This window comes from Oncorhynchus masou, chromosome 31 (assembly GCF_036934945.1).
Source record: "Oncorhynchus masou masou isolate Uvic2021 chromosome 31, UVic_Omas_1.1, whole genome shotgun sequence".
NCBI classification, from domain to species: domain Eukaryota; kingdom Metazoa; phylum Chordata; class Actinopteri; order Salmoniformes; family Salmonidae; genus Oncorhynchus; species Oncorhynchus masou.
The window spans coordinates 50,880,583-50,907,790 of NC_088242.1; the positions used below are offsets into that span (position 1 = coordinate 50,880,583).

Here is a 27,208-nt window from a genome sequence, read left to right on the forward strand (position 1 = left end):
ACGGCCTACACCGGCCAAACCCAGACGACACTGGGCCAATTGTGCACCGCCCTATGAGACTCCCAATCACGGCCGTTTGTGATTCAGCCTGGATTTGAACCAGGGTGTCTGTAGTAACGCCTCTAGCGCTGAGATGCAGTGCCTTAGACCGTTGCACCACTCGGGAGCCAGACAACAGTCACGCATACGTCTGTTTCATCACAGAACCAGAGAAAAACATTTGTCTGGTGAAGTCCACAAAGCATATATTGCGTAACAAACAGTTACATGACCTACGACATGGTTAAGCAAGTTTTTGACAGTTTACTTAAAACAACTACTGATTTAGAACCACAGAGAGTTACAGCAAGTCAGCACAAAGACAACAGGAGACTACCTCATGACGTCGATTGAGACAATGCCAAGAGTGTTGCAAAGCAGTCCTCAAGGCAAAGGGTGGCTACTTTGAAGAATCTCAAATACAAAATACATTTGGATTTGTTTAACACTTTTTTTGGTTACTACATGATTCCATATGTGTTACTACATAGTTTTAATGTCTTCACTATTATTGTATAATGTAGAAAATAGAAATAAAAAAAAGTATATATATAAGAAAAACCCTTGAATGAGTAGGTGTGTCTAAACGTTTGACTGGTACTGTATATATACATTATTCTGGGGAAGCCTTCCCTTGGCATCCATGAATACATGCCACTGCTCCCTCTTAACTCATTTCGTTCTCTCGTTCTCTTTCTGTCTCCTGCCTATTTCTCTCTCTCCTTCTCTCTCTCTTTTTCCCTGACAGCTGTCACTCTCTCCACACCATGGAACAGGATTACTATGAGGGGAGAGCTGATGGAGGGAGGACAGAGGAGTTTGAGTATGAGGTAAGACTTGGTTACACCTCCCCTCATAGTTGTGAACAACGTTTGACAAACAAACAAAACACACACACACACACACACCACATCTCATAACGGGGCTTTACCAATAAGGGAAGGGCTCAGTTATAATTGACTCCACAGCCCTGTCCCTAGGGGAATGTGGTGACAGATAGATGATAGGTCACACTACATACACACGACAGACAGCTCAGGATCTCTACAGGACCTTTTACAGCCACAGCCGCTGCCAAGAATGATGCACTATGAGGTCTTCATGAGGGAATATCTCTAATGTGTCATTGGTTATAACTCACTGAAAGTGTAGCAACCTCACAGCCCTCTTTCCTATTTGAGGCATTTGAGAGAAAAACAAGTTATCTGCCCTGTAAAATACTGAGGGCTCTATTTTTGGCTGGCGTTAAGGCGGAGCTAGTGTCAAACTTACGGTCTTTGGCAATTTCAACTTGTAAAAGCCAGCGCTCTGACATTTTCCAACCCCTGGCCTCAGGGTTGGTCATTTACCTGTCTTATGCCATCTTGTTTGCCTTGAGGTGGGAGGGGTGGAAATATTTGACGTGTGCCCTTAAAAACATGCGCCAATTTCAGATTTCTTCAAACGATTCACCATCCATGTGTTTATAGTAGGAACGTACATGGCTCAAATGCAATGAGAATTTGTCTCCTATTTGCCTGCAAATATGATCTGAATCATGGTTCCATGATGTTTATAAAACATTACATTTGTGAGCAGTGTAACGGTGAGTGGACATTCTACCTTTCTCTTTATATTGGATCTTTATCCAGCTCCTTTGAAAAGTGTGGATGTCTGTAATCTGTTACATGTAAGGGATTACAAAAACCGGTAACTGTAATCCATTACATTACCAGCAAAATATTGTCATCAGATTACAGATACTTTTGAAAAACAAGATCCTTACTTAGAGGATTATTTTAATGTTGTGGAAAAAAAAACGTTTTACACTTCTCTGTTTCCTCAATGACATTCAAAACAGCATTGAAAAAAAGGTGCAAGTTTAAATTTGTTCCACCTGAGCGAGTCTGACCACAAGTCGGAGACTACAATGATGACACACCAAATGTTTTTGATGGATGACGGGAAAAGAGCAGAAATAGGCTATTGTAGGCTACAGTCCAAGCCCTGTCTTCAAATGGTGCGACTGCTGTTGACATCCAAAGATTATCCAACTTGAATAAACGCTTAGAGGTGAGGATGACAGCAGTGGTGTCGTCTACGGCCATACGGATATCACCTATTATTGATGGGAATTTTGCTGCTGCTCTCTCATCACTATTTGCACCTTACAGATTGTGGTTGTTGTGGATGGCTGTTCACAAATCTAAATGTGTATTTGAACCCAATAAGGGTTGAATTCAAGAAGTTGAAATTGCCTATCAATCATTGTTTTTTTAAACCAATTGACAGCCAGTGAAATATGCACTCTTGCAACAGCTGCATAGTGTGGATCCCAGCCTATGGAATAAAAGTGGGGCTTTTAATTGCTCAATCTAATTGATGCTGATAAAAATATAAATCCATAGGCCTAATGGACACATGTTCAAACTCGCACACTTTTGATAGACTTAAAGGGGAAACCTGTAGTTGCATGATCCATTTTTGGATTTATAAATTACTTAAATATATATATACAGTTCCTTCGGGAAAGTATTCAGACCCTTTGACTTTTTCCACATTTTGTTACGTTACAGCCTTATCTAAAATTGATTAAATTCCACAGCAATCTGCACGCAAATACCCCATAAAGACAAAGCGAAAAGAGGTTTTTAGACATTTTTGCAAAAGTATTCAGACCCTTTTGCTATGAGACACGAAATTGAGCCCAGGTGCATCCTGTTTCCATTGATCATCCTTGAGAATTTCTACAACTTCATTGGAGTCCACCTGTGGTAAATTCAATTGATTGGACATGATTTGGAAAGGCACACACGTCTATATAAGGTCCCACAGTTGACAGTGCATGTTAGGGGAAAAAACCAAGCCATGAGGTCGAAAGAATTGCCCATATACCTCCGAGACAAGATTGTGTCGATGCACAGATCTGGGGAAGGTTACCAAAGCATTCCTTTAGTATTGAAGGTCCCCAAGAACGCAGTGGCTCCATCATTCTTAAATGGAAGAAGTTTGGAACCACCAAGACTCTTTCTAGAGCTGGCCGCACAGCCAAACTGAGCAATCAGGGGAGAAGGGCCTTGGTCAGGGAGGTGACAAAGAACCCAATGGTCACTCTGACAGACCTGTATAGTTCCTCTGTGGCCATGGGAGAACCTTACAGAAGGATAACCATCTCTGCAGCATTCCACCAATCAGGCCTTTATGGTAGAGTGTCAGAAACCACTCCTCAGTAAAAGGCACATGCCAGCCCGCTTGGAGTTTGCCAAAAGGCACCTAAAGACTCTCAGACCATGAGAAACAAGATTGTGTGGTCTGATGAAACTCTTTGTCCTGAATGCCAAGCGTCACATAGCCAAGACAACGCAGGAGTGGCTTCGGGACTAGTCCCTGAATGTCCTTGAGTGCCCCAGCCAGAGCCCGGACTTGAACCCATCGAAAATCTCTGGAGAGACCTTAAAATAGCAGTGAAGCAACGCTCCCCTTCTAACCTGACAGAGCTTGACAGGATCTGCAGAGAAGAATGGGAGGAACTCCACAAATACAGGTGTGCCAAGCTTGTAGCTTAATACCCAAGAAGACTCGAGGCTGTAATCGCTGCCAAAAGGGCTTCAACAAAGTACTGAGTACTTATTTAAATGTGATATTTACATTTTTTGTCTTAAATAAATTAGCAAAAATTTCTAAAAATCTGTTTTTTTTTATCATTATGGGGTATTGTGTGTAGATTGATGAGGGGAAAAACAATTTAATAATTTTTTGAATAAGTCTGTAAGTAAAAGAAATGTGGAAAAAGTCAAGGGGTCTGAATACTTACTTTTTGAATGCATTCATTCTTGAAGATTATAAACTGTGTGGTTCAATCCCTGAATGCTGATTGGCTGACAGCCAAGGTATATCAGACCGTAAACCACAGGTGTGACAAAACATTTAGTTTTACTGCTCTAATTACATTGGTAACCAGTTTATAATTGCAACAGCAAAACCACACCTCCTCAGGCCTTATTGCTTAAGTATAACTTATAAATGCCTCATGAGCTTAGTTCTGTCATACTCCATGAGAACCCAAAATATAGGCTTGTTTTTCTTCAATGTTTGTAAACATTGTAAATGTAAACAAACGCTGTATAGCCCCATAACATGATTTAAATCATTCTTTTTATATCATGGATGGTCAGTCCTTGCATCTATAGCTCTGTCTATTAATCTGAGAGTGGTTACATTTCTCCAGGCCCATCCCTCAGCTTTTTATCAAAACACAGGCGGGTGTCCGTATTGCTTCATCGGTGGATTTGCCCTTTAAACAGCTGCATATTATCAAGATACCAAAGTGTCACCAACAAAAGGTAAACAATAGGCCTATAGCAAAGGCAGCATATGGCATTCATTTTTCACATGTAAATAGTCCTTTCCAGTAGGGCTCAAAGCATGCCCTTCCATGAATTCCATGCCCTTCCATGCATGCCCTTCCATGCCCTTCCATGCCCTTCCATGCATGCCCTTCCATGCCCTTCCATGCCCTTCCATGCATGCCCTTCCATGAGCGCAGCATTTTTCTCAACTCGAATCAATGAGCCCAATCAATCCTCCATGACAACAGAATAATTTAAAAAAATCAGGTATAACAATTTGGCTAATCTAAACTTCCATATTTCCAAGTCATATTCTTGAAGATCAAGGGGTATAACATTTATTGGAATGACTGGAATTTGCATAGACTTTGTTTTTTAATGTAAAGATGTATTTTAATCATATTATTATATGTAGTAGAAAGCGATGGGTTAGAAGAAGCCCACTTAACCAACCCATAAAGTTGATTGATTTATCCTGCAATAGATGTTGTTCAATTGGTAACATACATTTTTCGAATGCCTCTTAAAGTGAAAGTCATCTAAAAGTAACAGAATGTAATCAGATTACATTACTGAGTTTGGGCAATCCAAAGTTACGTTACCGATTACAAATTTGGACAGGTAACTAGTAACTGTAACGGGTTCCTTTTAGAAAGTGACCTGCCCAACCCTGTGCATAGCCTATTTAAAACAAGTTGTTGTTTTGTTTTTATTATAGTTATACACTGTCTTTTTAAGCCTTATCAATAGCCTAGTGAATGTAATCTTGCTTATTGACTATGTTTGGCATGTCCAGACTACAATTAACAGTAGGCCAAGCTCTTGTGAATGCTATAGCCTATGTTTAACAATGTTTTTCCATATTGAAGCAATGCAATTAGAACAATGGGAACTGCAAATATGTTAAAAAATATTGAGCAAATATGGGGCAGGCTATTTAAAGGGATACTTCAGGATTTTGGCAATGACATTTTAAAAGGACGTTGCTAACTAGCGTTAGTGTAATGACTGGAAGTCTATGTTAACTGCTAGCATGCTAGTAGATACAATAGACTTCCAGTCATTGTGCTAATGCTAATTAGCATTGGCTCGCGAAACTACATTTGGACTTCTTGCGTACAGAATGCAGACATAAAACATTTATCCATAAGTTCATCTGACTCTGTGGAAGTCGATAAAGGGCTTTATTGCCAAAACCCTGAAGTATCCCTTTAACGAACCAGGCTATAATGGACTAACATTGTAATTGGAGTTGATGAGAACACAATATACAAAAGACAGTAAATACACAACTTGAAGCAACCACATATTTAGCCAAGGAGCATATTCTGATTGGCCAGTGAGGGACCAAGCCTCGACACACTCACAACTTATTTATTCATCAAAACCCAGCCCTTTCCCGGTTGTGAAAATAGCTCAAATATTTTGGACTCACCCGTGAACCTATAACACTACCGCGAGATTTACCACGGCTTTAGGTTTGTTAAAATAAAGCCCTGAGCGTAACAAGATTCCGTTTTTCCCCCCCATAAATACAGCAAGGTGTCAAGTCAAACCAATCCTCCTCTTCCATCTTTGTTTGTGCTGAACTAACCCACAGGTGCATGTGCAGACTCCTGGGTTAGTTTGACAGATGATGATTTAAGCCTATAATTTAGACACACACACACAGATACACACACGCACACACACAGACACGGATCTAGATGCAGATGAGACAGGAGGCGATGATAAACGGGCTTCATGTCGACACTTGGCTCTCTCAATCCACCAAGCCCCCAACTCCTCCTCTCACCTTCCCCCTGTACGAATATTCTTTATTTCCACATCACTGAGGACCAGGTGAACTGTGCTGCCAGTCTGGCTTTGCTTTGAGTGATGTATGATGATTACGTTTTCTCTTTTGTTTCATTTGAATTTGTTCGAGAAGCTTCCTTTCCTTCCTTCCACCCACCGAGCTCGAGTTATTTCTCTAAAGAGATTTGCTCATCCACGTGTGCCGCCTCTGCTTCAGCCTTGGCATTAGAGGCAACACAAATATAATATATTAAGCCTATTTTCTTTATGCCTCATTTCTATTAACAAATCATATTATATTGTGTGTGCTTTGCAGCCTGCCTGCACCCTTATTCTGTTTTTTGATGCTCCGGGAGCAGGTATATTCCACGCTAACCCACCTTCACTTAACGTACGTCAATAGTTCAGAGCTGAATGCCTCTATTTTCAGAGTGATGGTTTATTCCTTCATTTATCAAAATGAGAGAGAGATTTCTGAAATTACCTCAGTCTGATGAAAAATCATAATATGGGCACCCTGCCATTACATCCCAGAGGAAATATAATATAGGTAATGAAATGTTGGCTCGCCATTTCATTAAGCAAGGACATTGATGATTTCCTGTAGCACAACGGCTTGAGGAGTGATAGACAAGGTGTTGGGTTAGGGAGAAAAAGAGCTATCAAAAGATTCATTATTAAAAACTCTTGTGCAGTATGCCTGTCTTGTTTAGCCTCCATGTTCTCTTTCCACTGTATACTATCTGTATACTATTTATAACCCAAGATAAGGACTTAATGGGAACAGGTGATGCCTTCTCAGAGAGTGGACATCTAAAAATTGTGCTGCTTTTAAAATGTAATCTAAAAAAGGATTACATTGATTTTTTTTCCCCCTACCGATCCATACAACTTTCCTACCGATCTATACACATTTTCAGAATGAAAGAAAACTAATAAATTAATAACTACAGGTCTGGGTCAAATCCAATAGAACACAACATCGCGGGAAACTCTCTGTATTTTCAAGTATTGTGGTTGCAGCATGATGTTAGAGGAAAACCCACCCTAGAATTCTGAAGTGGGACAATTACAAAAAATAAAAACACCCGAGTGGCTTTCCTGTAGATGGATGTTGAGTGTTCCTGAGTGGTCCAGTCTCAATCCTGACTTACATTTGTTTGTAAATCAGAGACAAGGTTTGAATATTGACCCAGTCTGAAATACGTAGATGTTTCAAGCAGGCCCCCTATAGTCCCTGTGTCCAAGAACGCCAAGGTAACCTGTCTAAATGACCATCACCCCGTAGCACTCACATCAGTAGCCACGAAATGCTCTGAAAGGCTGTTCATGGCTCACATCAACACCATCATCTCAGACACCCTGGTCCCACTCCAATTCGCATAGCGCCCCAACAGATCCACAAATTACGCAATCTCTTTTACACTCCACACTGCCCTCTCCCACCTGGACAAGAGGAACACCTATGTAAGAATGCTGTTCTTTGACTACAGCTCAGCGTTCAACACCATAGTACCCACAAAGCTAATCACAAGGCCCAGGACCTGAGTACCTCCCTCTGCAACTGGATCCTAGACTTCCTGAAGAGCCGGTGGTGACGGTAGGCAACAACACATCCACTTCGCTGAACCTCAACATGGGGGCCCCTCGGGGGTGCGTGCTTAGTACCCTCCTGTACTCCCTGTTCACCCACAACTGCATGGCTGTGCAAGACTCTAACATCATCATTAAGTTTGCTGACGACACGACGGTGGCAGGCCAGATCATCAACGACGATGAGACCGCCTATAGTGAGGAGGCCAGCGACCTGGCAGTGTGGTGCCAGGACACCAACATCTCCCTCAACGTCAGAAAGACAAAGTGGCTGATCATGGACCACCCACATCAATGGGGCTGGAGTGGAGCGGGTCGAGAGCTTGAAGTTCCTTCATGTCCACGTCACTAAGGAATTAACATGGTTTACACACCAACACGGTAGTAAAAGCAACACAATATCTCTTCCCCCTCAGGAGGGGGAACCTCCTGAGAGGACCCTCAGATCCTCCACAGTTCTACAGCTGCACCATTGAGAGCATCTTGACTGGCTGCATCACCGCTTGGTATGGCAATGGCTTGGCATCCGAACGCAAGGCAGTACAGACGGTACACCCAGTACATCACTGGGGCCGAGCTCCCTGCCATCCAGGACCGCTATACCAGGCGATGTCAGAGAAAGGCCCTGGTACCACAGCAAGTGGTACCGATGCACCAAGTCTGGAACCAACAGGAGCCTAAACAACTCCGGATGGGTGGCAGGTAGCCCAGTGGTTAGAGCATTGGGCCTGTAACTAAAAGGTTGCTGGTTGGAATACCTGAGCAGACAAGGTGAAACATCTGTCAATGTACCCTTGAGCAAGGCACTTAACCATAATCCGGTCCAGGGGCGCCATACTACTATTCCTGACCCTGTAAAACAACATTTCACTGCACCTCTCTTTTGACTCTTCACATACTCTGCTTCTACTGTTTATTATCTATCCTTTTGCCTAGTCACTTTATCCCTACCTATACTGTATGTACATAGCTACCTCAATTACCTTGTACCCCTGGCAATCAACCGTACTCCGTGTATATAGCCAAGTTATCATTGTGTATTTATTCCTTGTATAATAATTGTTTCTATATTTTTTCTCTTTGTGTCATTGGTAAGGGCTCGTAAGTAAGTGTTTCACTGTTAGTCTAAATCTGTTGTTTACGAAGCATGTGACAAATACATGTTTATATTATTTGAGTATTCCTGTCCATCAATGATTTCCAACCAAATTTACTGAGCTTGTGCAATTTTGACAAAAACAATTAATATACTGTGTGTTGCAATAACAATTGTTCAAAGTTGGTAGAATCTTGTGAGTGAAGATATACGCAATCAAGACATTTCATTTATTTTTATTAGCTCTGAAAATGTTCTAAACTCAGCAAAAAAGAAATGTCATCTCCCTGTCAACTGCATTTATTTTCAGCAAACTTAACATGTGCAAATATTTTTATGAACATAATAAGATTCAACAACTGAGACATATACTGAACAAGTTCCACAGACATGTGACTAACAGAAATGGAATAGTGTGTCCCTCAACAAAGGGGAGGTCAAAATTAAAAGTGACAGTCAGTGTCTGGTGTGGCCACCAGCTGCATTAAGTACTGTAGTGCATCTCCTCCTCATAGACTGCACCAGATTTTCCAATTCTTACTGTAAGATGTTACCCCACTCTTCCACCAAGGCACCTGCAAGTTCCTGGACATTTCTGGGGAGAATGGCCCTAGCCCTCACCCTCCGATCCAACAGGTCCCAGATGTGCTCAATGGGATTGAGATCCAGGCTCTTCGCTGGCCATGGCAGAACACTGACATTCCTGTCTTGCAGAAAATCACGCACAGAACGAGCAATATGGCTGGTGGCATTGTCATGCAGGAAGGGTACCACATGAGGGAGGAGGATGTCTTCCCTGTAACGCACAGCGTTGAGATTGCTTGCAATGACAACATGCTCAGTCCGATGATGCTGTGACACACCGCCCCAGACCATGACGGACCCTCCACCTCCAAATCGATCCCGCTCCAGAGTACAGGCCTCGGTGTAATGCTCATTCCTTCAACGATAAACACCCCCTGGTGAGACAAAACCACGACTCGTCAGTGAAGAGCACTTTTTGCCTGTCCTGTCTGGTCCAGCGACGGTGGGTTTGTGCCCATAGGAGACGTTGTGGCCGGTGATGTCTGGTGAGGACCTGCCTTTACAACAGGCCTACAAGCCCTCAGTCCAGCCTCTCTCAGCCTATTGCGGACAGTCTGAGCACTGATGAAGGGATTGTGTGTTCCTGTTGTATCTCAGTTGTTGTTGCCATCCTGTACCTGTCCCGCAGATGCTGTTCGGATGTACCGATCCTGTGCAGGTGTTGTTACACGTGGTCTGCCACCTGTCTCCCTGTAGCGCTGTCTTAAGCGTCTCACAGTAAGGACATTGCAATTTATTGAAAGGCCTCTTTAGTGTCCTAAGTGTCCATAACTGTGACCTTAATTGGCTACCGTCTGTAAGCTGTTAGTGTCTTAACGACCGTTCCACAGGTGCATGTTCATTAATTGTTTGTGGTTCATTGAACAAGCATGGGAAACAGTGTTTAAACCCTTTACAATGAAGATCTGTGAAGTTATTTGTATTTTTACGACTTATCTTTGAAAGACTGGGTCCTGAAAAAGGGATGTTTCTTTATGAGTTTATGGTTGTTCTTTCACTTTGAAATGCGGAGTAGATTGTGTAGGTTAGTATGACATTAATATAATTTGATTAATTATTTAATTTAATTTTAAGGCAGCAAAATGTGCAAGCTGTACAAGGGGTGTGTACTTTCACTGGGCAATGTGCATTTAAATAGAGGAACATGAGGGATTGATTGTATAGGTAGGCCTGATATACAATATACACGGTTGATCATAGGGCCATTTCTTCACCAGATGTATTAGGCTATATCTGAAGCTTTTCGCAGGAAAGTGTTTTGCCGCGTTCCTCTCCAGTATGAGAGGAGCACTTCGTCATCTTCCCTCTCTTTCTCGCTGATAGGAGAGGAGCTCTCCCCTCTCTTCTCTGCCTGTACCGGGTGGCAGCCATCCACAGACAACTTTTTCAATTACTGGTAATCAAAGGCAGTGATTATTATGACAGCATCCAATGCAGCCTGACGGTGGGCGGCAGTCCCTTCTAATCATGCCATCGCAGTCATTAATTTACTGTCAGGCCATCGTCCCCCGTCCCCGCTCTGCAGCCGCTACATCGCAATCTCCCGCCTGAGAGGCTGAGAGCTCGCCCGGAAAATGGAAAAACGGAAAGGAAAAGAGGGAGAGAGAGGGAACACAGAGTGTATGTGATGGATCAGGAGAAGGGGCCCTTTGCCTTATCAAGGATTTACACACCAGTGTGTGTGTGTGGGGGGGGGGGGGGCTGCCAGAACACTTCCCATTCCAGACACACACACACACATTCCACAATGTTTTATCCATCTTCTCCTAATCACGTCTATCTGTTTTTCCTGTTCATTTAGCCACAGGTCCTCTCCACTCTACCACCACATTACTTATACTAACTTATTCTGTCTTCTTCCACTCAACAAGATGGGGAAAGACATTAAAACATCACACACTTTCACTTGTGCCTTCGGTTCCATTTGATGATGTGTGTGGGATATTTTTAGCGAGATGTCTTCGAGACAACCCCGTGGATAAGGCAGATATTTGACATCAAAAACTCTTCCTGTTGAACATCACGTCACCTAGACGTTCCCCTAGGCTTTCATATACCGTTTTTAGAGGATATTTTACAGAAGAAGAAAAAAATGTCTATTACATATTAATTCCTCTCGTCGACATTGACGCCACACACACTCTCTGTTTCCTTCATGGCTCTTTTATTGCGTCACGAAGCCCACAGTAGTCTCAGTCGCTGTGTCTAACGCTTCCCATGATGGTGTCAAACGATACACCATTAGCAGCAGTCATAATGTCACTGGTTTGACTGATATTTTTATTTTCCTTTTCATATCTCTTCAGCTGTAGATCCTTTCAACCCTTTTCCTTTCATATCCTCTTTCATTCAGTGACGGGGATTTTAAGTTGTCATCGGCTGCATCCCAAAAGGCAATCGTTTCACTATATAGTGATTTGCTTTTGGCCAGGGCCTATAGGGAAGAGGGTGCTATTTGGTATTCCTATCCTCGTGCACTACTTTTGCCCAGGGCCTATAGGGAATAGGGTGCTATTTGGTATTCCTATCCTCGTGCACTACTTTTGACCAGGGCCTATAGGGAATAAGGTGCTATTTGGTATTCCTATCCTAGTGCACTACTTTTGCCCAGGGCCTATAGGGAATAGGGTGCTATTTGGTATTCCTATCCTCGTGCACTACTTTTGACCAGGGCCTATAGGGAATAGAGTGCTATTTGGGACACATTCATTGCATGGAGAAACAGTCCGTTAGAGATCTGAGGTGTCAGCAGGTGGAGTCTGTCAAAAGAAATGAAGACCAGAGAGCTCTGACAATAGATACTGAGTGCACAAAACAGGCGTAACATCTCCTTTGCGCTCTTTGAGGGTAACAGTGCCAACGACATGGCCCGCTCCCAAGAGGAATACCTATGTAAGAATGCTGTTCATTGACTATAGCTCAGCATCCACCACTGAACCCCGCCCATTGCAACTGGGTCCTGGACTTCCTGACTTCCACCCCCAGGTGGTGAAGGTAGGAAACAACACCACCGCTACGTTGATCATCAACACAGGGTCCCCACAAGGGTGCGTGCTCACCCCCTTTCTGTTCTCCCTGTACCCCCATGACTGCTTGGCCACGCATGCCTCCAACTCAATCATCAAGTTTGCAGACAACACAACAGTAGTAGGCCTGATTACCAACAATGACGAGACAGCCTACAGGGAGGAGGGGAGGGCCCTGGGAGTGTGGTGCCAGGAACATAACCTCTCCCTCAACGTCAACAAAACGAGGGAGCTGATCATGGAGAGAGCACGCAGCAGAGGGAGCACGACCCTATCCACATCGACGGGACCACAGTGGAGAAAGTGAAAATCTTCAAGTTCCTCCGCGTACACATCATCGACGATCTGAAATTGTCCACCCACACAGGCAGTGTGATGACAAAGGCGCAACAGCTTCTCTTTAACCTCAGGAGGCTGAAGAAATGTATCACCACCTGTCACATCAACTGCACTGCTTGCAACCGAAGGTTAATAATGGAACACTAGTCACTTTAATAATGTTGACATACTGCTTTACTCATTTCATATGCATATACTGTATTTTAATCTACTGTATTTTAGTCAGTGCCACTCCGACAAGACTCGTCCTAATATTTATATAGTTCTTACCTCCATTCTTTTACTTTAGATTTGCGTGTATTGTTGTGAATTGTTAGATATTACTGCACTGTCGGAGCTGGGAACACAAGCATTTCGCTACACCCGCAATGACACCTGCTAAATATGTGTATGTGACCAATACATTTCCCCTAACGTTAACCCTAACCATGACCCTAACTTCAACCCTAACCATGACCCTAACATTAACCCTAACTAAGGCTGTGGAGGTCATGAAATTCTGTCAGCTGGTTATTGTCACGCAAAAGACTGACAGTGTCACGGTAATTGCCCAGCAATTTGCATAAACATGTTTAGCATCTCCAGGCATCCACACTTACAAGCTGCGTACTAGCCGCTGATCCGCGCCGATGGAACATCTACAGTTGAAGTCGGAAGTTTACACTTAGGTTGGAGTCATTAAAACTCGTTTTTCAACCACTTCACAAATTTCTTGTTAACAAACTATAGTTTTGGCAAGTCGGTTAAGACATCTACTTTGTGCATGACACAAGTCATTTTTCCCAACAATTGTTTACAGACAGATTATTTCACTTATAAATCACTGTATCCCACTTCCAGTGGGTCAGAGGTTTACATACACTAAGTTGACTGTGCCTTTAAACAGCGTGGAAAACGTTTGACCCAGGTTAAACAGTTTAAAGGCATTGCTACCAAATACTAATTGAGTGTATGTAAACTTCTGACTCACTGGGAATGTGATGAAAGAAATAAAAGCTGAAATAAATCATTCTCTCTACTATTATTCTGACATTTCACATTCTTAAAATAAAGTGACCTAATTTATACTAGGATTAAATGTCAGGGATTGTGAAAAACTGAGTTTAAATATATTTGGCTAAGGTGTATGTAAACCTCTGACTTAAACTGGTAATTTTAAAAAGTATAATAAATCAATTGAATATACACCATCACGGCTTTCGTCTGTAGAAGGAGGAGCGGACCAAAATGCAGCGTGGTTGTTATTCATTTTACTTTAATAAAGAAACTGTACACGAATAAACTAACAAAACAACAAACGTGCGAAAACCTAAACCAGTCCTATCTGGTGCAAAACACAGAGACAGGAACAATCACCCACAGACACACAGTGAAACCCAGGCTACCTAAATATGGTTCCCAATCAGAGACAATGACTAACACCTGCCTGTGATTGAGAACCATATCAGGCCAGACGTAGAAATAGACAAACAAGACATCCAACATAGAATGCCCACTCAGATCACACCCTGACCAACCAAAACATAGAAACATACAAAGTAAACTATGGTCAGGGTGTGACAATCACAACAAATCAATTATTTATTTTAGGTTGTTTTAAAGAAACATTATGATACAGATGAATGGCATGACAGTATCTGTCTATGCCACATACCATCGGGTGTAAGCTTAGCAGACAAGATACGCTTATAAGTCTCGTGCCATTATTTTATGCAACATGCAACAATTTAAACATGTTTACTGAGTTACAGTTTATATAAGGTAGTCAGTTAATTGAAATACATTCATTAGCCCCTAATCTATGGATTTCAAATTACTAGGAAAACAGATATGCATCTGTTGGTCACAAATACGCGTACATAGGGGCGTGGATCAGGAAACCAGTCAGTATCTGGTGTGACCACCATTTGCTCATGCAGCACAACACATCTCCTTCACATAGAGTTGATCAGACTGTTGATTGTGGCCCATGGAATGTTGTCCCATTCCTCTTCAATGCCTGTGCAAACTCGCTGTGTATTGGTGGGAACTGGAACACGCTGTCGAACACGTCGATCCAGAGCATCCCAAATGGGCAGCGTCTGGTGAGTATGCAGGCCATGGAAGAACTGGAGCATATTCCGCTTCCAGGCATTTTATACAGATCCTTGCGACATGGGGCAGTGCATTATTATGCTGAAACATGAGGTGATGGCTACAGATGAATGGCATGACAATAGGCCTCAGGATCTCTTCACGATATCTCTGTGCATTCCAATTTCCATCAATAAAATGAAATTGTGTTTGTTTTCCGTAGCTTATGTCTACCCATACCATAACCCCACTGCCACCATGGGGCAATCTGTTCACAACGTTGATATCAGCAAACCACTCGCCCACACGACACCATGCACGCTGTCTGCCATCTGCCCGGTCCAGTTCATACTGGGCTTCATCCATGAAGAATACGCTTCTCCAGTGTGCCAGCATTTGCCCACTGAAGTCGGTTACGACGCCGAACTGCAGTCAGGTCAAGACCCTGGTTAGGGCAATGAGCACGCAGATGAGCTTCACTGAGACCGTCTATGACAGTTTGTGCAGTAATTCTTGTGTAATGATCATGCAGTTTAATCAGCGTCTTTATATGCCACACCTGTCAGGTGGATGTATTATCTTGACAAAGGATAAAATACTCACTAACAGGGGTGTAAACACATTTCTTGTCACGGATCCCTCCGGAACTGTCATTATGCACACCTGGCCCCTATTCCCACTGATTAGTAATTGTATAAGTGTGCCCTTTGTTCACTATTGTCCTGTCGTTTATGGTTTCAATGTCCGTTGGTCGTGTGAGATCCTTTGGCTTTCGTGCCACTTGTACTGTGCAGATGATTACGGGTCTTGTCCCGTGTTGTATCATTGTGCGCTTGTGTTATTTATTCGAGGTAGTCCTCGCTCTGTTGTTTGGGTTTCAACCCTGTGTTTTGTTACGTGTTTGTTTGGTCTTCGTCCCCGTGCCTTTCCATGGCACGCTGTAATTAGGGCGAAATAATAATACAAATATTATGCAATCCTGCACCTGTCTCCCAAAGAAATAAGCTTTTTATACTTATATACGATTTCTTGGACATTTTATTTCAGCATTTATTTTTAGCACTTATATTTTTTTGTTCAGTATATATGATTTTATAGTAAGAAGAATATACTTGAACTTAGCTGAATAAAATAGAAAGGATATTTTCACCATTCCAGAGCAAGTGTGCATATGCAGTGGCTATGTTCAGCGTAAAAGTCCTATACACTAGATGTATAGTTATTTGGCAACTTTAGTTGTGAATAATACGAACCTTAGAATGTCTTAGAAATCAAAACTTATTTGGGCTGCATGATGCGACTATAGGCTATTGATGATTTGAGAAAGACACAAAAAAAGCTTGTGCTCTGTTCCTTGCCTCAGGATGCACACGCTGGTCACTCTGTCTACCATCATACTATTCTAAATGTAATCTTGTCTTTACGAGGTAAAATGAGTTTTGCACACTGTATGCACTCGAATAGCGAATGGAGACCACTTTCCCGCTAGTTCGTAGGTTATTCCAGTTATTTCACGCCACGCATCAACCACTGTTTGAGGAGCATGCAGCTTCTAGCTGTGTGACAGATCAAAACTCTGTATGCCATAGGCTCTCCAACCCTGGTACTGTAGCTGCCCAATTCTTCATTTGGGAACCAAGTGAAATCTGTTCGGGAACATAGATAGTATGTTTTCACAACTTTATTTAAACTGTTGACAGCCCTTCTCTCTGCATGCTCGAGAAAGGAATGAAAGAGAGTTGAGGAGATGGAAATGCATGGTGGTAAGATTGTAACGATTGTCTTCGGGAGAAGGGGAAGAAGACCAAAGTGCAGTGTGGTACGTATTCATAATAATTTTAATAAAGAGGATTAGTGAACAAAAACAACAAACCGACAAACAAACAGTTCTGTAAGGTGCAACAAAAACACTAAACAGAAAATAATTTCCCACAAACCATAGTGGGAGAACAGGCTGCCTAAGTATGGTTCTCAATCAGAGACAACGATTGCCAGCTGCCTCTGATTGGGAACCATACCAGGCCAAACACATAGAAATAGAAAACATAGAACACAAAACATAGAATGCCCACCCCAACTCACGCCCTGACCAAACTAAAATAGAGAAATAAAAAAGGAACTAAGGTCAGGACGTGACAAAGATATTCTGTAGCTAAAAGGTAATTAATTCTGAAAATATAAAAAATACCCTATTACTAGGCTATTCAAAATCAAATACAAATGCACTATAATTGTAGGCTAACTGGATTTGTTTAATTTTGGATTATACAGTAGGCTAGACCATTTAGGTACGAAAGATATCTTAAATCAGTTTTTCTGCCATGCGTAATATGTGGTAGGCTATGTATTGTATAACAGCACAATCAAAACACATATTTTTTTTGCGCTTGGCTCACATATGTCACGTTGTGTGAAGGATCGGGAGACAGTCGCAGGAATGTGTAATAAGGGGTTTTATTGACCCAAATTACAGCGTGCCATTTAAAGGCATTAGGACCAAGACCAAAGAAACACGTATACAAAACACAGGGTAGAAACCCAAACAAAAGAGCGAGGAGTACCACAAAAAAATACACGGGGCGAGACCCGTAATACATACATGGGACGAGACCTGAAAACACAATTGCACAATGATACACCATGGGACGAGACCCGTAATCATATATGCGCATCCCAAATGGCAAAAAAGCCAAAACAACACAGCACAGGTACTCACAGGCACAACGGACATTGGAACAATAATCGACAGCCCAATGGAGAACAAAGGGCACATTTATACCAATACAATCTGTGGGAAATAGGAACCAGGTGTGCTCAATTAGACGGTTCAGTGCCTAGAGACCGGTGACGTAGACCTCCGAAACTGGTTCACGCAATGAGCAACAGTATTGGAGGGATCCGTGACAATATAGGCCTATTCGTATGCATAAGCTCTAATATGCATATGAGTGTTTTGAATGAGTCAACACCTTAGAGAGCGCTGTCTATTTTCGTTGTGTTAGGCTTTGAAACAACATCCACAACGACAAAGTTTTCACTCAGTTTCAACCTGTTGTTGAACTTCTTTTTCAAATTGATCAATCACAGTGAGGTGAGATTTAAAAGCACATACTGTTTTGATGACAAGTTTTTGATGTGATTTTCCATGGCATTTGCATTGATGTTAGAGGGACAATAGAGCCTTGAGAACCAGGTCATTAGCGACCTGATGATCGTTAGCGAGTTGGGTACTACTAAAGCATGTCCAGAGTGCGTAAGTGGTGATTACTGTAGCTTAGCGGTCACATGGCATTTTAATGTGGTCATGACTCATGACTGCTGGTGTGGCGGTAATACATTCACAGCAAAAGCCTTAACACTAACCAAGCTACCTTGCTAACTTTAGCCACAACAAATTGAAATTCTTAACATTCTTGTAACATATCATACGAAATAGAATATGTATTTATTTGACTAGGCAAGTCAGTCAAGAACAAATTCTGATTTACAATGATGGCCTAGCAACAATGGGTTAACTGCTTGTTCAGGGGCAGAATGACAGATTTGTACCTTGTCAGCTCGGGGATTTGAACTTGCAACCTTTCGGTTACTAGTCCACTGCTTTAACCACTAGGCTACCCTGCCGCCCAGATGATAGACATCCATAAATTAATACATACCATACGAAATGGAGAAGGACAGATTTACATTTACTATGTTACGTCTACCCCTGAGTCCAGGTTGATTAGTGTTGTGGCATGTCTCTCTTTCACCCAAAATTGTTGCAAATCCTATTACTAGCCTGTTCAACCTCTCTTTCGTATCGTCTGAGATTTCCAAAGATTGGAAAGATGCCACGGCCCCAAACTGCTACAGACATATATATATCCTACCATGCCTTTCTAAGGTCTTTGAAAGCCAAGTTAACAAACAGATCACCAACCATTTCGAATCCCACCGTACCTTCTCCGCTATGCAATCTGGTTTCTGAGCTGGTCATGACCTCCATCGATAAGAGACAATATTGTGCAGCTATATTCATAGACATGGCCAAGGCTTTGACTCTGTCAATCACCACATTCTTATTGGCAGACTCACCAGTCTTGGTTTCTCAAATGATTGCCTCGCCTGGCTCACCAACTACTTATCAGACAGTGTTTAAGTGTGTCAAATCGGAGGAGGGCCTGTTGTCCGGACCTCTGGCAGTCTCGATGCCACAGGGTTCAATTCTCGGGCCGACTCATCAATGATGTCGCTCTTGCTGCTGGGAATTCTCTGATCCACCTCTATGCAGATGATACCATTCTGTATACTTCTGGCCCTTCTTTGGACGCTGTGTTAACTAATCTCCAGACGAGCTTCAATGCCATACAACTCTCCTTCCGTGGCCTCCAACTGATCTTAAATGCAAGTAAAACTAAATGTATGCTTCAACCGATCGCTACCAGCACCTGCCTGCCCATCCAGCATCACTACTCTGGACAGTTCTGACTTAGTTAGACTGTAAACTCTCCTTCCACACTCACATTAAGCATCTCCAATCCAGAATCTAGAATCGGATTCCTATTTCACTCTTGCTGCCAAACATACCCTCTTCAAACTGACTATCCTTGACTTCGGCGATGTCATTTACAAAACAGCCTCCAACACTCTACTCAGCAAATTGGATGCAGTCTATCACAGTGCCATCCGTTTTGTCACCAAAGCCCCATATACTACCCACCACTGCGACCTGTATGCTCTTGTTGGGTGGCCCTCGCTTCATATTTGTCGCCAAACCCACTGGCTCCAGGTCATCTATAAGTCTTTGCTTGGTAGAGCCCCGCCTTATATCAGCTCACTGGTCACCATAGCAGCATCCACCCGTAGCACGCACTCCAGCAGGTATATTTCACTGGTCACCCAAAGACAATTCCTCAGTTGGCCGCCTTTCCTTCCAGTTCTCTGTTGCCAATGACTGGAACGAATTGCAAAAATCACTGAAACTGGAGACTCATATCTCCCTCACTAACTTTAAGTACCAGCTGTCAGAGCAGCTCACAGATCACTGCACCTGTGCATAGCCCATCTGTAAAAGCCCATCCAACTACCTCATCCCCATACTGTTATTTAAAAAAAAATGTTTTGCTGATTTGCACCCCGGTATCTCTACTTGCACATTCATCTTCTGCACCTCTATCACTCCAGTATTTATTTGCTAAATAGTATTGTTTTTCACCACTATGGCCTATTTATTTCCTTACATCCCTTATCTTACCTCAATTGCACACACTGTACATAGACTTTTTTTCTATTGTGTTATTGACTGTATGTTTGTTTATTCCATGTGTTGTTGTTTGTGTCACACTGCTTTGCTTTTTCTTGGCCAGGCCCAGCCTACCTGGTTAAATAAAGGTGAAATATATTTTTGTTTTTAAATGTCAATGGACACCGGGTCTCTTTGATGGTCTGTCACAGTGGGAAGGATGGGGGTAAAGGGGGAGGAGGAGGGGGAGAGCCTTGGGGGAGTCAGTGTCTAGAAGGGGATGGGGGCATATACAGTATGGCCAGGATGGAGCAGGGGAGGATGGGAAGGGGGCGGAGGGCTTTGGTGGGAGAGGAAATGGGGTGGATGGGGCTGTGGTAGATTGGGAAGCCTTAGGGAGTGTCTCAATGAGGGGACATACAGTATTGCTGGAGTGGAGAGGCACCAGGTGGCTGTCTGTGGCAGCTCTATTTGCTCCCACTTTCCGTTCTCTCCTCTTCCAGCCTTTGGTCTCTGATCCCCCCTCTTCTCCCCTCGCTCCCAAAGTGTCTGACATATCTGACACGTGCAACCAGTCAACCCACAGATGTCACGGAGAAAATGAATCTCTCTATTTCCTTTATTTCTTCTTCCCAAACCTATTTGAGCCCCCTTTGCCCCTTCGCCCCTGTTCTACACACACACACACACACACACACACACACACACACACACACACACACACACACACACACACACACACACACACACACACACACACACACACACACACACACACACAGTGTCAAGAGGAGTCTGTGGTGCGTTGAAGGCCTTGTGGAGAGGCCATTTCACACTCGATTCCCCTGAACACCCCTGACGTGTTATAACATTGGGACACAACCAGCTGGATTATTTGTTGTTTTTCTAGTTGTCTGTGTTGTTGGTGCTGTAGCCTACCCTACTGTATGTGTGTAATGATTTCTGAAAGTGATGATGGAGATGTAATTTCCTTCCGTTATCAATGTCCTGCTATTTATGTACATTAGGTTCAGAAAATAGCTAATTAATCTAAAGGTGTGTGGTATACAAGGCCATATGATTATAAGGTATTGATATGATTGATATGGCTTTGGCCCCCTTTCATGCAAAAGTATGGTGGGAACATTGTGGGTGGGAACATTGTGGGCAACCTCTAAAACTGTCCAGTTGTTATTGGTTCTTTAAAGGTTCCCAGAACATTTAATTAGGTTGCCCATCAATGGAATATTATGCTAAACCTAAAACAAATATCCTATGAACGTCATAAATGTCACACGCCCCCATAAAGAAAATGAGAATTAAAAACAGGTTCAGCCCGTGGTTCGAGGGTGATCTTGTTGAGTCACTCTGCCTCAAGAATTGCATCTGGCGAAAGGCTCGGCACACGCATACTCAAGCTGACTGGCTATCGTTCAGGCAAATGAGAAATAAGTGCACTCAGGCTATCTGGGAAGGCCAAAGTTAGTTACGTTAAGGAGCAGTTCTCGCTCTGTGGGTCTAACCCCAAGAGGTTCTGGGGAAATGGTTAAAGACCTGGAGAATAAACCATCCACCTCACAGATGCCCATGTCCATTAATGTTGATGATGTGGTTGTTACTGACAAGAATCACATGGCTGAGCTCTTTAATCACCACTTCATTAAGTCAGGATTCCTATTTGACTCAGCCATGCCTCCCTGCCCGTCCAACATTTCCTCATCTCCCACCCCTTCTAATACGTTTATCCCTGATGCTTCTCCCTCGTTTTCCCCTGTCCTGCAACAAAGTTTCTCCTTGCAGGCAGTCACTGAGTATGAGGTGCTAAAGGAGCTCACTAAACTTAACTCAAAAAACATCTGATCAGATGATTTAGACCCTTTCTTCTTTAAGGTTGCTGCCGCTATCATCGCCAAGCCTATCTCAAACCTTTTTAACCTGTCTCTCCTGTCTCCGGAGCTTCCCAATTGCTTGGAAGGCAGCCACAGCTCGTCCTTTATTTAAAAGGAGAGATCAAGCTGATCCGAACTGTTATAAGCCTATTTCTATTTTGCCCTGTTTATCGAAAGTGTTGGAAAAACTTGGCAATAATCAACTAACTGGCTTTCTTGATGTCTATAGTATTCTCTCTGGTATGCAATCTGGTTTCCGCTCAGGTTATGCATGTGTCACTGCAACCTTAAAGGCCTTCACTGACGTCACCGTTGCCGTGATTCTAAGCAATATTGTGCTGCTATTTCTATTGACTTGGCCAAAGCTTTTGATACGGTAGACCATTCCATTCTTGTGGGCCGGCTAAGGAGTATTGGTGTCTGGGGTGTCTTTGGCCTGGCTTGCTAACTACTTCTCTCAAAAAGTGCAGTGTATAAAGTCAGAAAATCTGCTGTCACAGCCACTACCTGTCACCAAGGGAGTACCCCAAGGCTCGATCCTAGGTCCCACGCTCTTCTCAATTTACATCAACAACATAGCTCAGGCAGTAGGGAGCTCTCTCATCCATTTATATGCAGATGGTAGTCTTATACTCAGCTGGCCCCTCCCCGGATTTTGTGTTAAATGCTCTACAACAAAGCTTTCTTAGTGTCCAACAAGCTTTCTCTACCCTTAACCATGTTTTGAATACCTCCAAAACAAAGGTCATGTGGTTTGGTAAGAAGAATACCCCTCTTTCCACAAGTGTTATTACAACCTCTGAGGGTTTAGAGCTTGAAGTAGTCACCTCATACAAGTACTTTGGAGTATGGCTAGATGGTGCACTGTCCTTCTCTCAGCACACATCACAGCTGCAGGCTAAAGTTAAATCTAGACTTGGTTTCCTCTATCGTAATCGCTGCTCTTTCACCCCGGCTGCCCAACTAATCCTGATTCAGATGACTATCCTACCCATGCTAGATTACTGAGACATAATATATAGATCGGCAGGTAAGGGTGCTCTCGAGAGGCTAGCTGTTCTTTACCATTCGGCCATCAGATTTGCCACCAATACTACTTATAGGACACATCCCTGCAATCTACTGTATACTCCTCTGTAAACTGGCCATCTCTGTATACCCGTTGCAAGACCCACTGGATGATACTTATTTAGAAAACCCTCTTAGGCCTCATTCCCCCATATCTGAGATATCTACTGCGGCCCTCATCCTCCACATACAACACCCGTTCTGCCAGTCACTTTCTGTTAAAGGTCTCCAAAGACCACACACCCCTGGGTCCCTCCTCTTTTCAGTTCGCTGCAGCTAGCGACTGGAACGAGCTGCAACAAACACTCAAACTGGACAGTTTTATCTCAATCTCTTCATTCAGACTCAATCATGGACACTCTTAACTGACAGTTGTAGCTGCTTTGTGTGATGTTTTGTTGTCTCTACCTTCTTGACCTTGGTGCTGTTGACTGTGCCCAATAATGTTTGCACCATGATTTTTTCTGCTACCATGTTGTTGTTGTGTTGTGTTGCTACGTCTCTTGTTGTGATGTGTGTTTTGTCCTATATTTATATTGTATTTATGTTTGTTTTTTTATCCCATACCCGCAGGAGACCTTTTTCTTTTTGGTAAGCCGTCATTGTAAATAAGAATTTGTTCTTAACTGACTTGCCTAGTTAAATAAAGGTTAAATAAATAAAGGTGAAATAAATAAAATACTTATTTGGAAATTGTGGAACATTGTAGGAATGTTCTGTGCAAACTCTTAAAGATTTCCAGAACATTTTATTAAGTTTTGGGAGTCTGGGACGTTACAAGAATATTCTTGTGATATTCACATATTGTACTGACAGGACTTAGACCAGGTGTTCTGTCAACATTCTTACAACATTAAAGGTATGCCCTGTGCAACCTATCTTAAACATTGTATGAATGGCATCACAACTGAGCATATTTAGTGCTTTTGGAACCTATGTCTTGCAATGTGTCCACACGGTTACCTCAACATGTTTCGGGAACCTTGAAATAACCCAGAAAGGCTGTTCTGTCAACATTCTTGCAACATCAAATGAATGTGGTGTGCAACATGATACAAACATTCTCTGAATGTCTGCACAACTGAACAGTTCTCTTGCCATATGCCAACAATGTTCCCATAACCTAAAGAAATGTTTTAGGAACTTTTAAAGAACATCAAAAAATGTGTTCTGGGAATGTTCTTGTAGCATCAAGTGATTTCATTCTAAAATATACATTGTATAATCATCTTCACAACTGGATAGTTTGTCTTTTGTGATGTCCAACACAATGATCCCACCATACTGTTTCGACAAACATTTGGGAACCTTTAAAGAACAGACTAAATGTGTTATCGGAACATTCAGACAACATCAAGGCAAATGTTTTATATGATCATCAGCATGACTCGACAGTTTTTGTGTTATGAGAGCATTTGCTGCAACCTAACGATTGTTCTGGAAACTTTCACAGAACCAATTCTGGTTTGCTGGGAAAATAATAGTGAATGTTAGGATATTTAATCTTTTTTTAATTGAAAAAAAAATAAAAACATTTTGTTATCAAAAACATTCTTTGAATGTTTTGGGGATGTTCTCATCCTAATGTTTGATAAAACCATAACTTAATGGGAATATTAGCTAATGTTCTGGGAATGTTCCCAGTTTGTAGGTTGTCTCTCCATAAGGACTCTTCAGAGATGAGGAATACTTCAGTGGTGGGTCATGCAACTCTGAATATATTCACTACGTTAGCATAATTATATGGGTTTATTTACCAACTAATAATCTAATATTAGGCTGTAGCTGCTCGGTAAAAACACTTGAAAGCTTCTGACAGTTATCAAAGACATGACTGATCAAGCGGTTCACTGAACGTTTAGAGAACAGCTTTAATCACACAAACACAAAGTCAAACAGTTAAGATAAGCTCCTCTACCCAGCCAAAGTTAATATGCTGTTTGATAACAAATCGGGTATGATGGCTACAGCTTCAATAACTGCATTTTTTTATACATTGATGTACTTGGCACACCTACAACAGGTGGTGTGTTCTTGTCCCTTCTGTGTGTATAGGTGATATTTTATTTTAACTTTATTTAACTAGGCAAGTCAGTTAAGAACAAACTCTTATTTTCAATGACAGTCTATGAACAGTGGGTTAAATGCCTGTTCAGGGGCAGAACAACAGCTCTGGGATTTGAACTTCTAACCTTCCGGTTCCTAGTCCAACGCTCTAACCACTAGGCTACCCTGCCGCCCCAAGAGCTGTGTTCGACTCAACAGCCAGGAGAAGCTGGTTAGTGTTGTTATCCGTGTGTGGTTTTGTTGACCTCTGTTCTCTGTATGTCTGCAGGAGGTGGAGCTGTGTCGACTGAACAGCCAGGAGAAGCTGGGCCTGACGTTGTGCTACAGGACAGACGAGGAGGAGGACATGGCTATCTATGTCAGTGAGGTGAGACAGCAGGAGTGGGACTGAGGGTGGCTAGGGAACTGCTGCTGTATTTCTTCTTCTCATTCTTCTGCTCATTCTCTCCATCCTTACAGTTTTCACTTATGAAAACGCTATTATATACACCAGACTTGTTCAGAAATAGGCACTTTTGAAGTTCTCACTTCACCTACATGTCTGTCACAACACTCAGCAGTATACAAATGCTTCCTTTCCTCCGAGTTCTTGAACAAACACCAAAATAACAGCTACTATTTATAGTTGTTGATAAAAGAAAATGTAAATCAACTTGATAAAAAAATGTATGCATGCATTTCCACCAGTCCTGTGTATTTATCGGTTCTTTGAGGTTTCATGTGCATTTTATGTAAAGTAGATTAACATAATTGTACTACCATACTACAATTACTATGGACTACAATCACTGTGGATCATAGTAAATACAGTGCATTCCCGAAAGTATTCAGAACCCATGACTTTTTCCACATTTCATTACGTCACAGCCTTATTCTAAAAACTATTCAATTGTTCCTCCCCCCCCTCATCAATCTACACACAATACCCCATAATGGTTTTTAGAAAAGTTTGCAAATTATATTAAAATTTAAAAAAAGACATTTACATAAGTATTCAGACCCTTTACTCAGTACTTTGTTGAAGCACCTTTGGCAGTGATTAAAGCCTCGATTCTTCTTGGGTATGACACTACAAGTTTGGCACACCTGTGTTTGGGGAGTTTCTTCCATTCTTCTCTGCAGATCCTCCTCTCAAGCTCTGTCAGGTTGGATGGGGAGCGTTGATGCACAACCATCTTCAGGTCTCTCCAGAGATTTTCGATCGGGTTCAAGTCCGTGTTCTGCTTAGGCCACTCAAGTCATTCAGAGATTTGTGCTGAAGTCACTCCTGCATTGTCTTGGCTGTGTGCTTAGGGTTGTTGTCCTGTTGGAAGGTGAACCTTCGCCCCAGTCTGAGGTCCTGAGCACTCTGGAGCAGGTTTTCATCAAGGATCTCGCTGTACTTTGCTCCGTTCATCTTTCCCTCGATCCTGGCTAGTCTCCTAGTCCCTGCTGCTGAAAAACATCCCACACAGCATGATGCTGCCTCAACCATGCTTCACCATAGGGAAGATGCCAGGTTTCCTCCAGACATGACGCTTGGCATTCAGGCCAAAGATTCCAATATTGGTTTCATCAGACCAGAGAATCTTGTTTCTCATGGTCTGAGAGTCTTTTAGGTGCCTTTTGGCAAACTCCAAGTGGGTTTTAGTGTACTGAAGAGTGGCTTCCATCTGGCCTCAACCATAAAGGCCTGATTGGTGGAGTGCTGCAAAGATGGTTGTCCTTCTGGAAGGTTCTCCCATCTCTACAGAGGACCTCTGGAGCTATGTCAGAGTGACCATCGGGTTCTTGGTCACCTCCCTGACCAAGGCCCTTCTCGTCCAATTGCTCAGTTTGTCCGGGCGGCCAGCTCCAGGAAGAGTCTTGGTGGTTCCAAACGTCTTCCTTTTAAGAATGGTGGAGGCCACTGTGTTCTTGGAGAACTTCGACGCTAAATAATTTTTTCGTTACCCTTCCCCAGATCTGTGCCTCGATTACAATCCTGTCTTGGAGCTCTACAGACAATTCCTTCGACCTCATGGCTTGGTTTCTGCTCAGACATGCACTGTTAACTGTGGGACCTTATATAGACAGGTGTGTGCCTTTCCAAATCATGTCCAATC

The 27,208-nt window shown here is 42.6% G+C and overlaps 1 protein-coding gene across 1 annotated transcript in view; it reads left to right on the forward strand.

Annotated features, from left to right (window-relative positions):
- Positions 1-27,208, forward strand: part of LOC135524088 (PDZ domain-containing RING finger protein 4-like) — a 106,893-nt gene that overhangs the window by 52,710 nt on the left and 26,975 nt on the right. Inside the window, exons 3-4 of the mRNA XM_064951290.1 lie at positions 788-869; positions 25,393-25,491. Of these exons, the coding sequence (XP_064807362.1) occupies positions 788-869; positions 25,393-25,491 (181 nt within the window). The remainder of the gene's footprint in view (positions 1-787; positions 870-25,392; positions 25,492-27,208) is intronic.